The sequence below is a fragment of the Sorex fumeus genome, unplaced genomic scaffold, assembly GCF_029834395.1.
Source record: "Sorex fumeus unplaced genomic scaffold, SorFum_2.1 ptg000098l, whole genome shotgun sequence".
In the NCBI taxonomy this organism is placed as follows: domain Eukaryota; kingdom Metazoa; phylum Chordata; class Mammalia; order Eulipotyphla; family Soricidae; genus Sorex; species Sorex fumeus.
In genome coordinates, this window is record NW_026606155.1 from 63,906,844 (window position 1) to 63,924,459 (window position 17,616).

The 17,616-nt window shown below is 40.4% G+C and overlaps 1 protein-coding gene and 1 pseudogene across 3 annotated transcripts in view; one reads left to right on the forward strand and one right to left on the reverse strand.

The window, feature by feature from the left end:
• The window catches only part of HEATR5A (HEAT repeat containing 5A), a 95,717-nt gene that overhangs the window by 69,940 nt on the left and 8,161 nt on the right, over positions 1-17,616 (forward strand). For all 3 annotated transcript variants that reach the window (XM_056133816.1, XM_056133817.1, XM_056133818.1), the window contains 6 exons: positions 942-1,010; positions 1,449-1,628; positions 5,818-6,040; positions 8,523-8,771; positions 14,133-14,260; positions 16,758-16,905. In XM_056133816.1, the coding sequence (XP_055989791.1) occupies positions 942-1,010; positions 1,449-1,628; positions 5,818-6,040; positions 8,523-8,771; positions 14,133-14,260; positions 16,758-16,905 (997 nt within the window). The remainder of the gene's footprint in view (positions 1-941; positions 1,011-1,448; positions 1,629-5,817; positions 6,041-8,522; positions 8,772-14,132; positions 14,261-16,757; positions 16,906-17,616) is intronic.
• LOC130041565 (complex III assembly factor LYRM7-like) lies at positions 15,119-15,650 on the reverse strand (annotated as a pseudogene).

The following is a 17,616-nucleotide window of genomic DNA, read 5'->3' on the forward strand; positions in this document are numbered from 1 at the left end:
AAAAAAATATAAGTGGTATAATGTCTCCAAAGATAATGCAGTGAAACACAGTAATTTCCTTAAAGGCCTTAAAACTTATTTGTTTATTTGTTTGTTTCTAGATTTGGAAACCAGGGTTTTCTTAATGGTTCTGTAAATTTTTTAAACCCATAGTATTTGGGGTGTTGATTAGTCTAGGAAAATAAGGAAGGTAATAATTTGTATGTCATGTTACATATTCTGTGATGCACCAGCAAACTTCTCATTATGATTCAGAGGCAGCTGCTGGTGACTAGTGTTTAGGGGACCAGAGCTGTTCAGTAGTGAGCAGTTGCAACCATGTCTTGTCAGCAGATAATGCCAGAATGTGCCTAGGGAGAAAGAGGAAGGAAGGGATAAAGTTATCTGAAACTGTCATGTTAGAGTAAAATGTGGTAATTCAATTAATTGGGATAGTGCTGTTATCTGCTTTATCCTTAAAATGCAAATGTGAGAAATCTTAATTACAGTCACACCTCACTTAAGCAGGTTGTTTTCAGGAATCTTAATTGGTGCTGCACTCTTTGGCATAGGTCTTAATCTCTATTTACCCTCTCCTAGTTGTTTCAAGATGACTCTCCTAGCACCCTTTTCAAGAGTGTCTTATGAGGAGATTTGCTTCTTTCCCAGTGTTCCCAGCAATAGTCTAAAGCAGATCTTTGATTTTCCTTCTGTGGGCCCTGGAAGCCAGATGCTGCTCTCAGCGCCGTAGTAACAACATGGGCTTAGAGTTAGAGAGAGATGGGGTTCCCCAAAAGGAAACTGGGATGTTGTTCTCTAAAACAGGGAGAGATGTGTGGACAAGCAAATACAACAGAGGTTTGTGATAAACTATTCTAAATAAACTTAAAATGGCATTAATTAGAGTGGCGGCGTGTGCTGTGTGTTACTGATTCTTGGTATGTCCTCTTACTTCTTGCCAGGTAGGAGCAGCACTTAGACCTGCCTTCTCTTCAGAGACACCCCCTGATGTCACGGCAAAAGCATGTCAGGTAAACAGAGCTAAAGCTGAAGAACAAAGACCCTGTCTTGGGAAGCAGTCCTCCAGTTTGTACCAATCATCTGTGTTTATAATTATTTAACCATTTATCAAGATGCTCATTTCTTTCTTTTATCTGGGGAGAGGTAGGAAGGATTGGGCCATACCTTGCAGTGCTTAGTGCTTACTTCTGGCTCTGCCTTCTGCATGCGAAGCATGTACTTCAGCACTTTGAGCTGTCTTTTCAGCCCTGAAATGCTAACTTTTGGCTATCACTAATAGCAAGATCCCAGTGGGTCTCTATAGATAGCAAGATGACTTTGATGATTAAATACCTGAGATGTTCATAAACTGTGCAGAACTCACAAGGAAGCTATTTATAATTATATATATATAATTATATTATACACACACACATATATGTATATATTGGTTTATTTTTTGAAACTAGGTTTGCAGTGCTTGGATAGCAAGTGGAGTTGTAAGTGACCTTAATGATCTCCGAAGAGTTCATCAGTTGCTTGTTTCATCATTAACAAAAATACAAGCTGGAAAAGAAGCTTTAAGTCATATATACAACGAGAGTGCTTCTACCATGGAAATCTTAGCTGTGCTAAAAGCCTGGGCAGAGGTCAGTACTTCTCACTTTATAACTGATATTTTGAAGGGTTTTAATAAACTTTAGACCTTAAACCGTAAGCAGACTACTTTAAGCACAGTTTCATTCCTAAGGCTAATCAAAACCTTCAGCATCCGAGTCTTTTTTCCTCTTTGATATTTGGTCAAGCTTTATGAAATGTTCTCTGCTGCCTGTTACTTGCTGATTTAAGCAAAAGCATTAAGCAAAAAAAGACTTTGTAATAACCAATGGACACTAATTTTTATTGAAATCTAAATTATTATGAATGTGAGCTTGGTGGGCTGGAGCGATAGCACAGCGGATAAGGCATTTGCCTTGCATGCGGCCGACCCGAGTTCAGTTCCTCTGCCCCTCTCAGCCCAGCAAGCTACCGAGAGTATCTTGCCTGCACGGGAAAGCCTGACAAGCTCCCTGTGACGTATTCTCTATGCCAAAAATAGTAACAACAAGTATCAGTTACTGGTGCCCGCTTGAGCAAATCAATGACCAATGGGAGGACAGTGCAGTGCAATGCAGTGAGCTTGGTAAATCATAGTGTTACAAATAGATTAGTACTTTCTAAATTTTTTTTAATTATTTTAAATTTTAACAAGTCATTCTTAATACAGTTGTTTTAGGTATTAAATATTGTAACCCCAATCCCACTAATCAGCACACCAGTTTCCTACCCACCACCCCAACCTACCCCTTGCAAGTACAAATAAGTTTACTTTATATTATATGTTATAATACAAAGGCAAATGGAATTATCAAAACTTAGACCAACAAGAGTAGTTTGTGATAATTGTTATATCTCTCATTGATGTTACTAAAGTCATTGTCTGAGGATCTCCCGTGGTGGGTAGTAATAGCTGAGCCTTTTGTATTATAATTTAGGCTAATTGAGCTTGGTGGTCTTCTATGCATCTCTCCAGTCAGATTTGCTGTTATCCTACTGGGCTGACAGTACAGTGAATTTTTGAGATGTTGCATAGTCACATACGCAGTTACACAGTCCAAGAGCTATAGATCTGAATCAGTTTAGTATCTTGGTAGTTTGATGAGGTTCTGCTGTGGAGCTTGGCCATTTCTGTGTCAGAGGAGATCAGGTATAGCTGCAGACTACTGTGCCTTCGGCAGAAAGAAAATCTGCCAGCCCCCATTCCAGGAAGCCCCCAGAGTTTTCAACCCAGCCCAGTCTACCTGGGAAGATTTGACAGTATCATAATCTTTCAGAGACGTGATGCTTGCGCTGTTTCTCTACTGGCAAGATGACCTCTGTGTGTGTGTGTGTGTGTGTGTGTGTGTGTGTGTGTGTGTGTGTGTGTGTGTGTTGCGGGGGCTGGATTTAGTGCTTTTTTTTTTAAACTTTCATTTTGTTTGGGGTTTATTTTGTAGTGTCAGGATTCAAACCCAGTGCTTCATACATGCAAGGCAAGTAAGCACTCCTGCTAAGCCACATCCAAAACCTTTTTAAAATAGCTTGAATTTGAATATTAAATAGCATTTATTTTCTTTCCCAGAATAAAGAAGTATTAGAGATGTTTGATTTTTCTTTATTTGTTTTTATAAACAGGGGAAAGTGACATCATTGTAAAATTTATAGTGGAAATGTTTCTAAGTGGTATACAGTGAACCCATAAATACAATCCACAGTTACCAAATTTGGCCAGTCTTGGATCATCTGTCTTTTGGGGGAGAATCAGTATTTAGGGGACCCTGGGATCATTCCTGGAGTCTCTCAGTAACTGGGACATGTATTTGGATGCCTATGGATGTGGTGTTTACAGGCACTTCAGAAATGTTCAGCCTTCCCACCTGGATAGACTTGGGGGTGGGATATATGCAGCGCTATATGCCCTGTGATGCCAGGACTTCAGGGGCAGTGGGTAGGGGTCAGGGGAATAGGAAACATACGCAAGGTAGCTGCATTGTGCTAGCATCAAACAAGATACTGCAGGGCATGCCTTACATCATCTCCCCGGCCCTCATCTGTCTTTTTGTTTAGAGAGCACACGCAGCAATGCTCTGGGCTTACTCCTCACTGTGCTCAAGAGTGATCCCTGGTGGTGCTTAAAAAATCCTATATGCTGCTGGTATCAAACTGGGGTTGGCTTTGTGAAAAGCAAGCACCTTACCTCCCATACTACTTCTCTGCCCTCATTTGTCTTTTTTTTTTCTTTTTGAGTCACACCTGGCCATGCACAGGGGTTATTCCTGGCTTTGCACTCAGGAATTACTCCTGGTGGTGCTCGGGGGACCATATGGGATGCTGAGAATCGAACCCAGGTCAGCTGCGTGCAAGGCAAATGCCCTACCCGCATTACTATCGCTCCAGCTCCTCTTCTGTCATTTTAATGAAGGTATATAATCTTGGATAGCAACTGAAAGAATTAATCAGTATGTAAATAAGGCTTTTTTTCCCACTCTGGACAAGGCTTTATTCTCTTTTGAACATATATTTTCTTTCTCTTCTCTCTCTTCTCTAAGTAAACTTCTTTAAATAAAAACTATTTGAGGGGCTGGAGCAATAAGTACAGCAGGCAGAGCATTTGCTTTGCATGTGGCTGACTCAAGTTCAATCTCTGGCATCTGCTTGAGCACTGCCAGGAGTAATTCCTGAGTGCAGAGCCAGGAGTAACCCCTGAGCATTGCCCTGGGTATGACCCAAAAAAGCCAAAAATAAATAAAAATGAAAAATAAAAACTATTTTACTTCAGTTTTTTGAAAAAGTCAGAACGAGTTCACTCCAGTAGAATTCATTAAAACCTAAATATTGTAGAATCCCTATTTTTGCCCTCTTTAAGGAAGGGAAACAGTAGTTAGGAAGTAGTTCTGTTTAGGTTTAATAAGCTGGATCTAATGATCTTTAACAATCAACTATTTAGTACTTTTAAATATATACTTTTAGTAAATTTGTATAATATCTAAAACCTATTTTACAAAAACCCTCTCTGCTATAGAGTGTTCTTTTTTAGTTATTTGAGTCTCTGTGCTTGTGTTTAAACCAATTACTACAACTTCCTGTTCTCTCTTCAGTAGACTTAATGACCAGCTGTGAAGGTCTGTGTAAATTGAGATTCATGATCTGATGTCTGATATCCTTGAAATCAGATACATTTGGGGTTCAAAATTGGGGATTTTTTGAAAATTAACATTGTCTATTTCATGTATCTATCTTTCCAGACTATTTAGGAGAATACATAGGCTCTTATCCAACACAATGAATGTAGTCACAGTTGGACATAGACGATACATTGTGTGAATTTAGTCAGTTTTCCCACTAGCTTGGCTTCTGAGAAACTTAACATCTTTTACATTTTTAGAGTTATATTATATATTATATTAACTACTAATAACATTTTATATTCCTTTAAATAAACCATGTTAAATCTGTTTAGAATTTTTTTTCAGTGATTTCCTGAAAATTTGGTGGGGAATATTTTTCATTTATTTCAGCTCAGAGATTGCCTTTTGGAGCTTTATGTTGATATAGATGGCATGGCGATAACTAGGTCTAGGGAAACAGTACTGTGGCCATTATTACTGGCTGTCATGTTGGAAGACAGCACTGTGAAAACTTACTTAGTTTGGGGTTTTTCTTTTAGGGTTTTTGGTTTGGTTTTTTGTTCATTTGGTTTGTGGGTGCCACACTGGGTGATGCTCAGGGGTTACTCTTCGCTTTGCACTCCGGAATGGTGGTACTCGGGACTATATGAGATGCTGGGGATAGAACCAGGGTCAGCTGCTTGCAAGAGAAATGCCCTACTTACCATTCTATTGCTCTTGCTCATTCTTATTTGTAAATAATATTCCTAATGTATCTCATAAAACCTTTGAAACTTTCTGCCCAGCTTTTTTATAGTTATACTTGTGAACTTTCTTTGGATTACAATTCATTTTATGTTCAGTATGCTAAAAAAGTGAGTTTGGGTTCAGAACGATAGTGCAGCTGGTAGGGCACTTGCATTGCAAGTGGTCAATCCAGGTTCAGTTTCTGGCATTCCATATGGCTCCCTGAGCACCGCCAGTAGTAATTCCTGAGTGCAGAACTAGGAGTGATCCCTGAGCATCACCAGGTATAGCCCAAAAACAAAAAACAATAAAAAATTTTTTTAAATAAATGTTTGCCTCTTAAGATGAAAAGTACAACTTTTCAGCAGGCACAAGATTTTCCTATTGACAGATCAACTTTTTACAGGTCTACATAATTGCTGTGGAAAGGCATAAGAACAACAAAAAGCCTTTGAAGAGTATTGCCTGCTCAGAAGACAGTGTCAGAGCTGGGTCCCACCCATCGGACGACCTGCTCGACCTAGTTCACGCAGACCTGAGCACCCTGAGCAGGCTCTGGCTTGCTGCACTTCAAGATTTTGCTCTCTTAACTTTGCCTTCAGAATTTGCCTCCCAGCTTCCAGTTGAAGGTAAAGAGGGAAAATATTTACATAATTCCTAGAGCAACAGTTGGTTACTTTTATTTTTCAAAGCCTCTTCAGCTAATAGTATTTTTCAAAAACAATTTCTCCACAATAATTTTCATTCATATAGTAAGCACTTGAAGCCTGCTGCAGTGTAGATACCCAGGCATTAATTCTCTAGATCCTACTTCATACTCATTTCACCTCACAAGATGCGGTCAGGTCACAATTTTTCTACCAAACAACAACTTATTTCTGTATCTCAGCATCTTACAACTCACTTCATGTTGTCATAGACAATATGTTGTATATCTGGTAGATGTGAAGTTGTATTTTTTTCATTTTGCCATTTATTGTGAGTCTTGAAGTATCTAGATGTACTAGGTTCTGAGTTAAGTTCATTCTTCCATAATTACCTTTTTATATTTTTGCCCTTTTTCAACTTGCTACTTGTTATAATTCTACTGACGTGTTAACTATTTATTTATATGTATATATTAGCTTTTTTTGCCTTTTTAAAAGGTAATGTAATTCTTTTATGTTTTGTATTTTTATACAGTTTTTGATACATTGATCCAACTAGAATGTGTATAGATGGAATTAAGAAATTGGATTGGAATCTAGTTTTACAGTTTATTAATACCACATGTTACAGATTAGATATTTGGTAGTAGTTATTCACAGTCTTATTCCATTTCAGAATGTATTTTTTTCCTCTCATAAATTTCAAATTCAATTGTCCTAATAAAATTTCAAGTGGGATTATACACAGGTATAGGTGTAGTTTATGGCACAGAATGGAAATAAGTTTTATTTAATGCCATCAGGTAAATGATACATGAAAATAAATGTAAGTAAATATAAAAATGTTAGGTGAAAAAAAGGAAATTATATATTTTTGCATATATGTCTGTGTATATTTGGTTTGGACCACACCCAACTGTGTTCAGGTCTTACTCCCAGCTCTTTGCTCAGTGATCACTTCTGGCAGAGCTCAGTGGACCTAATGCAGTGCCAAGGATTAAACCTTCATGCAAGGCAAGTATCCTATCCATTATACTATCTCTCTGGCCTGAAGAGCAAATTATGAAGATAAGTCCAGTATAATGCCTTACTTTAATTTTAATCACAAAATAGCCCACTGCCATATCTGGTTTTTGTAGAACACACCTAGAGCTGTGCTCAGAGGCTACTTTTGACTCTCTGCTCAAGGGTAACCCCTGGTAGTGATCGGGGACCCTAAATTCATATGTTGCGCCAAGGATTTGAACTGGTCAGCACAATGAAAGCAAGTGCCTTAACCCCTGTATTGCACCTCATGCCCCCACAACCATCTCTCTCTCTTTTTTTTTAAGTAAAACAGTTTTATTTAGAATTACAAGATTATGTGGGAGAGACACAGAGAAAGAAGCAGGTTCAAGAGAGAGTGCCCCCACTTCCATATCTTATACCTACATCACGTTTTCTTCATTTTTGCCTCTTAAGTACATATAAACACAATATAGTAGTATACATAATTATGAATACAAGCACCTATTGTGAAAGTTGTGAAAGTTGAGAATGTGTCACAGTGACTTAGGAAAAAGAAAAAGTGTTGGTGCAACCAAATTTTCATTTTGGGATGGTTTTGTTTTGTTTTGAGGGAAACACAGCTAATAGTCCTCAGGGGCTATTGCTGTCTAGATTGTTTAGGCATCACCCTTGACAATGCTGAGGGAACCATGCAGGGGATCAATCCTAGGGCTTTACTAACATGCAAAACATGCGTTCCAGTTCTTTGAAATATCTCCTCAGCCCCCAGGTTTTAGATTTTTGGAGGTGGAGCAAGAGGTTTGGTTATACCCAGTAGTGCTCAGAGCTTAATCTTGACTCTGCTCAAGATCACTCCTGGCAGTCAGTACTCAGATACATGTGTGGTGCTAGGGATTGACACCCTAACACCTGTACTATCTTTCTGAACCTAGAATTTTTAAGAATAAATTTATTTAAGAAAATTCAAATATTAATAATTATTCTTGGAGATAACTCAATAGGTATTCCTATTTGTTTTAAGCACAAATATATACACCACATTATTTGCTTAAAATATTTTATAATTAAGAGTTATCCTGCACATTTCTATAAAGTTCGGAGCCATACCAACTTTATGACATAGCTGTTGTAGTCCTAGAAAATTAAAATATTTGAAACAAAACACTCATAATAGCAGAACTAAATCTCCAGAAAACATGTCAGACAAATATTTGGACACCAAAAAGTGCTGTTTTTCTATGTACATAAAGGTGAAGAACAGACAAAACTTACCTGGTGATAAAAGTTAAAAAGTAGCTGAGTAACTGCTTTGTGTTATAAGAAGATTGACTGGAAAGGGCTACAAAGCAACTTTGGGAAAGATGGAAAAGAGAATAGAGAAAATGAGTTTTTAGTTCCTATCTTATTTTTCTTTTTTTATTTCTTTCTGAACATACTTGCCTTCCCTTTTTCATAGGTGGTGCCTTCTACACAGCAGAAACCAGTGAAAATGCAAAATTTCATTATTGTAACTCTTGGGCACTCATCCTCCATGCAACAGCACTGTGGCTTACGAGCACAGGTTTTATTGTGGCTGACCCAGATGAAGGAACATCTAATCTCTCCAGGCCTGTAACTCCAACTTCCATGTGCCAGGGTTCTTCATCCGGGGCTGCAGTCAAGTCTCCTGAGGATGTCTACACCGACAGGTTCCATCTCATTCTAGGTCAGTGTCCAAGTGTGCCTCACTGCCTATCAGCTATCAGTACTGGCCACTCCTCATTAGGTGTTAGAAATAACCTATAACTGAATGAACAACTACACATGTTTTCAAATTGAAATCACTAATTGGGTATGGGGTATGGTACAAAGGACTAGTAACATGCTTTTGCACTCAGAGTGGTAGATCTCATCTTAAGCACTGCATGCTTCCCCCGCACCACTGGGAACAGCGTCCAAGCACCGAACCAAGAGTAGCTACCAAGCTTCAAAACAAAAGATTCGTTGACTATTATTTTTACCAACTTCTCAAGCACTGTAGCACTGTAGCACTGTTGTCCCATTGTTCATCCATTTGCTCGAGCGGGCACCAGTAACGTCTCCATTGTGAGACTTGTTACTGTGTTTGGCATATCGAATACACCATGGGGAGCTTGCCAGGCTCTGCAGTGTGGGCGGGATACTCTCAGTAGCTTGCCAGGCTGTCCGAGACGGACGGAGGAATTGAACCTGGGTCAGCCACAAGACGTGTATGCTATTGCTCCAGCCCACCATATATGCGAACATTTATTCAAAAGTAGAGTCATGAGCTAACATTTAAAGTCAGAGATGACCCCAGCACCACTGAGGAGGCCCCAAACAAACAAAAGCAACAAATAAATAAAAATTCTCTTCAAAAAATAGATGACGTCAAAGATGAAAGAAATAAGGTGCATGTGTATTTCCATGGTGGTGCTGACCACAGTGCATCCATGGCAGGCAATACACAGCCCTATGGTTTAAGCCTGACACTTTAGTTCTTGGGTCCAGCTCTATGGTGTTGCTTGGACTGTTTTTACTTTTAGCCCATTTTTCACTTTTCCTAGAGTTTAATTTGTTTTGTTTGGGGACCATACTTTGCAGTGTTCAAGGCTTATTCCTGGCTCTCCACCTACGGTACTATCACTTCAGCCTCTGGAACTTAAATTTTTAAGATTTTTATTTGCTTATTTCCTTTTGGAGTGGTTGCGGTGGGGAGGGTGAGGGGCAGTGCTCAGCCTCTGCATTCAGGAATCACTCCTGGCATATGGGTTACTGGTAATAGAATTTGAATTGGCTGTGTGCAAGACAAGCACTTTACTCACTGTACTATCTCTCCTTTTCCTGAAACTTAATTTTTTTTAATGGGTAAATGTACACAGATACAGTAAGTGGTTTTGTTTGTGTTTGAGCCATATTTGTCTATGTTCAGAGAATCTACTACTGCTTGGTACTCCAGAGTCGTTTCCATCATATTTAAGACCATACCAGTGTCTGGGCTCAAAACCAACCTCCTACATAGCTTATGTTCCAACTCTTTTAGCTCTCTCTGCCCTAATACAGTGTGATTTTTATTTAATATAGTTCTAAGGAAATTATCCTTTTTAATCATTACCTATAAAAGAGTTACTGATCAGATTAAATGTAAGGATTATAAAAGTAAACAAATTAAGTAAAAGTTATGGTTCTTGGAACTTAAATTACTGCTCCTTCCTGAGTGTAACACCCTACTATCCCCAAGACCTGCAAGAAATGACCTCTGAGTGCTGTAGCCAGGATTAACTCCCAGGCATTGCCACATTTGGCCCCAAACCCACAATTGTCCCCTCCCCCAAATTAAGTATGTGTTCATTTCCTTATCTCAGAGAGGGATAAAACAGAAATAAGAGAGATGACATAGGAGTTAAGGTCTTACATGTGCCTGACCCTCCAGGTTTAATACTCTAAACTGAGAATTACCTGGTATACCTGAAAGTCCCCAAGCATTACCAGGTGTGACCCTGGTAGACCCCAACCACCATCATTACCTTGGGCCCTAGAAGTTACCGAGGCAGCCAGATTAACTAAGAATAACCAGGAACCCCTGAGCACCACTAAGAATTGCTGGAATCCCTGAGAACCCCACCCCAAAATAATATTTCTTTATCAGATACTATAAAAATGAAACAAAACGTGAAGTATTGTGCCTCACTCTTGACAATCACTTGATAATCTTAAAATAAATTTTAGCTTCAGTTTCAAGACTGTGTTCTCAAATGTAATTTCTTATATATTCTAATTTGGCAGGACAGGTTGGTTGTTTGGTTGGTTTTTTCGGGGGGGGGGATTTCTTGATTTCTTTTTTTTTTTTTTTTTTTTTGGCACTGTGATTTGCAGTGTTTCAGTTTATTTTGCTTTTTGATTTTGGGCCATGCCCAACTCTGTTCAGGGCTTACTCCAGGCCATTCTCAGGGAGCTGTTTGTGGTGCAATGGATCTTATTGGGGTTGGGCACATTTAAGGCAAACATCTTAACTTCCTGTACTATCTTTCTGTTCCTCTGCAGTACTTTGTTTTGCGGCCACATCCAGTGATGTTTACATTAGTAACCACTCCTAGCAGTGTGCAAAGGACCATATGGAATGCCAGGGATTGAACCTTAGCCAGCCTTGTGCAGGGCAAGCACCCTATCTGCTGTGTTCTCTCTCTAGCCCCTACTGTATTTTTGCTTTTTTAAAATATTTATTGGAATTATTGGAAAAATGTGAGGATAGAGAAAGGGAGAAGTGCACGTTCAAGAGAGAAAACAGGCTTCTCCAGAGTGGAAGTAAGCCAGCAAAGAAACAGACAAGCCAGCAAGATATGTGTTCAGGGGAGAAAACAGGCTTGAAGAGTAAGCCCCCTGCAGTACTTTTAATAATAGAATTTTTTTCAGGCTTACAGTGTTTTAACACCACACTCACCACCAGTCTCTCTCACCAGTTGGTGTCCCACCACCAGAGTCTCAGGATCCTGTCACACCTATTTGGCAAACTCGTCCTGTAGGCCAACTCTCAGGGTATTATGTCAGCCATGTGTAATTCCCTTAGGTTGCTTACACTCCACATATGGGAGAGATCATTCTGTTTGTCTCTCTTACTCTGACTGACTTCACTCGGCATGATACTCTCCCGTTCTAACCAGCATCAAATTGCATTGAGTCGTATTTTATTGTGTTTGTAAACAACAGTGGGCTGGAGTGATAGTACAGCAATTTGGGCGTTTGCCTTGCACGCATCTGACTCGGATGACCCAAGTTCAATTCCTCCGCCCTTGTCCGAGAGCCTGGCAGGCTACTGAGAGTATCTCGCTCGCACGGCAAAGCCTGTCAAGCTACCCATGACGTATTCGATATGCCAAACACAGTAACAATTGTCACAATGGGGACATTACTGGGCCCGCTCAAGCAAATCGATGAAAAACGGGAGGACAGTGACAGTGATAAACAACAGTGTGTTTTTTTTTGGGGGGGGGGTAGGTGTCAAGGTTGGGTCTTTAGGCCACACCTTGTGGTATTCAGGGCTTAGTCCCACAGCTGTGCCATTCACGGTGGTGCTCAGGAGACCATATGTGATGCCAGAGATTAATCCCAATTCAGCTGCGTGCAAGGCAAGAAATTTGTACTGTCTCTCCAGCCTGCCACAGTTTCTTGATCCACTCATCTGTTCGACACTTGGATTGCTTCCAACTCTTGACTACTGTGAATGGTACAGCAGCGAATATCACTTAATCACTTAACTTCCCGTTAGTCGTCAATTTGCTCGCGCGGGCGCCAGTAACGTCTCCATTTGTCCCTGTCACGTGCCAGTGTAGCCCAATGGCATCTGTTCGCTCCGGGAACAAGAAGGGCCTCAAACCGATCGTTCATGATCTTGATGAAGAAGTCTGACCATCTGGTAGGTGGGCGGCCACGCGGTCTTTTGACATCCCGTGGAATCCAGTCGGTAACAGCTCTAGTCCAGTGGTCGTCTTTAAATCTCATTACGTGACCAGCTCATCTGATTTTCGACACCTTGGCAAATGAGACAGCGTCCCTGATTCTTGATCGTCGACGGATGTCAGAACTCCAGATTCTTTCTCTAATTTGAGTGAAACGTGATATTCCAAGCATAGCTCTTTCTATTCTTCTTTCTATTCTTCTTTGGGAGACCTGAATAGCGTTCTCATCCTGTTTGCGTAGGGCCCAGGTCTCTGAGGCATATGTTAATGCAGGAAGAACAGTGGAATCAAAGAGATGTGCCCGGAGCCGGAGGTTCTTTGTCCTCTTAGCTATTTCTTCGACGTTCTTGAAGGCGTTCCAAGCCGCTCTCTTCTTCCTGCGCAGCTCGGGTGCCAGGTCATTTGTCATGTTGACCTCTCGACGTAGGTACACATAGCTGTTGCATTCGGAGATGGTCGTTCCGTTGAGAGCGAATGGGGCGTCAGGAATGAGGCTGTTTCTCATAAACATTGTCTTCGTAAGATTCAGCTGTAGTCCTACCTTTCCACACTCACGGTAAAGTCGGCCAGCATTTGTGCCGCTTGGCTGATGTTTGGTGTTATTAAAACAATGTCATCAGCAAAGCGGAGGTGGTGTAGTTGCCGACCATCTATCTTCACTCCCATTCCTTCCCATTCCAGTTGTCGCATGAAGTTCTCGAGGGTGGCACTGAAGAGTTTCGGTGAAATGGTATCACCCTGCCGCACCCCTCTCTTGAAATTAACGATCACTTCTTTGTAGAATGGTGAGATCCTGGTAGTGAATCCGCAATACAGCTCACGGAGGATCCTGATGTATTGGGCTTGAATGCCCTGATTGGCTAGGGCTTCAATGACCGCTTCTGTCTCAACAGAACCAAAGGCCTTCTTTAAATCAATGAACGTTAAACAGAGCGGCATCTTGAACTCCCGAGAAACCTCAATGAGCTTGGTTATCGTGTGGATATGGTCGATGGTGCTGAATCCTTTGCGGAACCCGGCTTGCTCGCATGGTTGTCCTTCATCTAGTGTTCTGCCAATCCTATTTAGGATGACTCGAGTGACCAACTTGTAGATGACAGATAATAGGCAGATTGGGTGATAGTTGCCAATGTCATGGATGTCTCCCTTCTTGAACAGTAGTACGGTCCTGCTGGTTTTCCATTGGGATGGAACCTTGCATTCAGACAGGTAGCGAGTGAAGAGCCAAGCCAGTGTATTGATGAGTACTGACAGCAGGTTTTTCAGGTATTCAGGTCTGAACACTGTGAATGGTACTGCAGTGACTATCAGTCTGATGTCTGATGAGTTTGTTTTTATATCTTTGAACTATCTCCGCAACCACACAATAATGCATACCCCTACTTGAGAATATTCTTTATGTATGTATAGGTAAAAACAGTTCAGCAAGTAACTGCAGCTGGGCTCAAACCTAGCACCAGGAAGGGGAAAAAAGGCTAGTAAATGACCTGCTTTATCACTTTTATTATTTTATATTCATTATGGTTTATTTGTAGTCCTTTTTGCTCAGATTTTTTGTTCATGCTATCAAATTAAAAATTTCAAGCCTTTCTATCTTTTTCTACTTTCTACAGGTATCAGTGTGGAATTTCTGTGTTCTTTGCGCTCAGATGCAACCATGGAAAGCATAACTGCTTGTTTGCATGCACTGCAAGCCCTTCTAGATGTTCCTTGGCCCAGATCAAAAATTGGCAGTGATCAGGTGATTTCTTGTTTTTTGTTAGATTTCTAGAGATTTCAAGAAACATGACAGAAATAGGTTCTAGTTACTACAGTGAACAGAGAGTAATCACTGAGAAGTAAAAAGAAAGCTAAAAGGCCTCACAGTGAGGGGCTGAAGCAATAGCACAGCGGGTAGGGTGTTTGCCTTGCACTTGGCCGACCCAGGTTTGATTTCCAGCATCCCATATAGTCCCCCGAGCATCGCCAGGCGCATCACGGGGTGTGACCCGAAAAGCAAAAAAAAAAAAAAAAAAAAAAAGCCACAGTGAGGCCTCAGAACTGGAACACTATGAATGATAGTGCTGGTCCAGGAGCGGTTGTGCCTCTGACAACTACACTCTGTCTCTATTTCTGTTGTGCTTATCTCTGTGCCAGCAATTCAAGAGTATCAGAAACTTCTCAGTGGAATGGTGATGAGGAAGGTTCTTTAGTATGCTCACCAGTACAGTAGCCAGTAGTTATATGTGACATTCCTTTTTCACTGTGGCTTCTGTGCAGCCTGTCCTTCACCCTGTCACATTAGTATCTTTTATTTCATTTCCCCAAAAGATAATCTGATATGTTCCTGTAGTATGTTACTGTATGTTTCTGTTAACAGAGTTCTCCCTCCAAGCTGGCTAACCCATAGATGGTGGCAGACACCAATGCCTGACCCAGTTCTGGCCATAGGAAAAAGATCACTTTACAAAGTGTGCCACTTCCTTTGACTATTTTCTCAAGAACCCTTGTCATCTTGTGTCACTAGTATATTAAAATTTTTTTCCAGGGCTTTTACAGGAGTTACATATTTTTTAATGGAAAAGCACAAAGACTTGCATTCTGAAATATTCTAGAAAATTCACTTTTTCTGAGTTGGTGAATTACAGTACAACACAGTTTTTAAAAGAACATCTTTTCTAGGGACCAGTTTCAGTGTATTGTGATCAGTGTGAACACCTTGTATAACTGATGTTCTGAATTAGCAGTTCAACAAAAAACGAAACCCATTTTTGTTAACTCTTCTTTTTTTTTTTTTCTTTTTGGGTCACACCCAGCGATGCGCTGGAGTTACTCCTGGTTCATGCACTCAGGAATTACTCCTGGTTCATGCACTCAGGAATTACTCCTGGAGGTGCTTGGGGGACCATATGGGATGCTGGGAATCTAACCTTGGTCAGCTGCGCGCAAGGCAAACGCCCTGCCCGCTGTGCTATTGCTCCAGCCCCAGCTCTTCTATTTTTTTAGGAAAAGTTTCATTTTTATTCCTTTTGAATTCTTTGTGTATCTTTATCCTGGCTGCTCTTAGTTAAGGTTTTGGCATCATTTTTTAAAACTTGTCTGGTCCTGTGCTTTGTTTTAAAGAGCTGTAAAACCTTGGCTGCCTGGCCCATGGCTTTCTGAGCAATGCTGCCACCTCACTTGGTATATTATATCATTGCCTCTTGAATGTTTAAAAAAATGATGGTGTGATTTCTTCATAGAGGCTCTTATTTAACTTAATATCTTTACCATTTATTAAATTTAAAGCATAATCAGGTTCCTGCCTGACTTGACTTCCACATGTGTAAATTTAAAACTTTCTAGATTGATTTACTGGGGGCTGGAGCGATAGCACAGCGGTAGGGCGTTTGCCTTGCACGCAGCCAACATGGCCAACCCGAGTTCGATTCCTTCGCCCCTCTCGGAGAGCCCGGCAAGCTACCGAGAGTATTCGATATGCCAGACACAGTAACAACAAAGTCTCCAATGGAGACGTTACTGGGCCCGCTCGAGCAAATCGACGAACAACAGGAGGGCCTTTACCTTTACCTTTACCTTTATCTTTACCTAGATTGATTATTCTGTATGTTAAGAAAAGTATAATCGGGACTAGAGAGATAGTACAAGGTAAGGCTCTTGCTTTTATGCAGGTGACACTGGTTGAGATCTGGCACTGAATAGGATCCCCCTGGGTCCACCCAGAGTGATTCCTGAACACCGAGCCAGAAGTAAGCCCTGAGCACTGCCAGGTGTGGTGCTAAAAACAAAAAATACTTTAAAGATAGTAACCAATAGAAAAGTAGAAAATGAAATGTAATTTGTTCAGTGTATTTTATTTTAGAGAGCCATTCGGTGGTTTATTTGCAATCCACTTTCAGTGTCATACTTCTATAGCATTTTTATTGTTACTAGAAAACCATAATATAAGTCTTAGACTGTATTGGTTTTTATTTCTTTAGCCAAATTTCTCATCTTGTCTTGGAAATATCTTATTTTTCCAGTTCAGAATCTGCATCCTTTTTATCTTAGTGTCATCTCCTATACGATTTGCACACAAAAAAATCAATGTGGAATTGGTTAAAGTGAAGCAAGTATTACAAAACCTTTCCCTTTTTTGTGTGTATATGTGAGTAATATGTTACATTCTCTTTATGAGTTTTGTCATGGCATTTCACATAGGGTTTTTTTTTTAAGATGTACTTCCCAGTTCACTGTTTTAAAAATATTTTCTATTATAGGACTTGGGTATCGAGTTGTTGAATGTACTCCATCGAGTTATTTTGACCAGAGAATCACCTTCCATTCAGTTGGCTTCGTTGGAAGTGGTAAGGCAGATTATCTGTGCAGCACAGGAACATGTGAAGGAGAAAAGACGAAGTGCAGAAGGTAACTATTAATCTAAAATGTCACCATTTATCCCAAGGTACCATCATTATTAAAAAGTACTGTGCTTGTGTTTATGTGGTTAAGTTATCTGTTGTCCTTAATATAATTATTGTTGGGAGATACTACAGCAGTTAATGTGCTTGCCTTATAAGCATATGGCTGACCCTGTTTCAATTCATGATTCCATATATGTTTTCTGAGAACCGCTAAGTGTGGCCCAAAAGAAGAGAAACATTGTTAAATACACGAAATATCTCAAGGTACGACATTAAGTCTTCCTATTTATCCCTTTGCACAGTAGCTTGGATACTGTCAGTAATTCCTGAGTGTATGAGCCAGGAGTAACCCCTGTGCATCGCAGGGTGTGACCCCAAAAAAGAAAAAGAGATTGAAAGTTGGAGGCTAGCATGGCATTTCATAGAGGATAGGAGGGACCTCAGTTCCCGTTCTAGTCCAGCAGGTATCAATACTGAGGGTTCACAAGGTCAGTGCTAAACTTCTAGCTAACGGTTCTCATTATTAACCTCAGTTAACTAGACCTGTGCTTCTCAACCTTTTCCTGATCATAACTTTCTTCCAACCTTTCTGTGAGTGTCACCTCCTATGAGTTGGACCCTAGCTTCATGCCCTGGCTGGGGATAGAACCTTGTTTATATGATTTTCACCTATAGTTCCCTTGGAATATCCTGGGGCCCACAGGGAGCTATATGG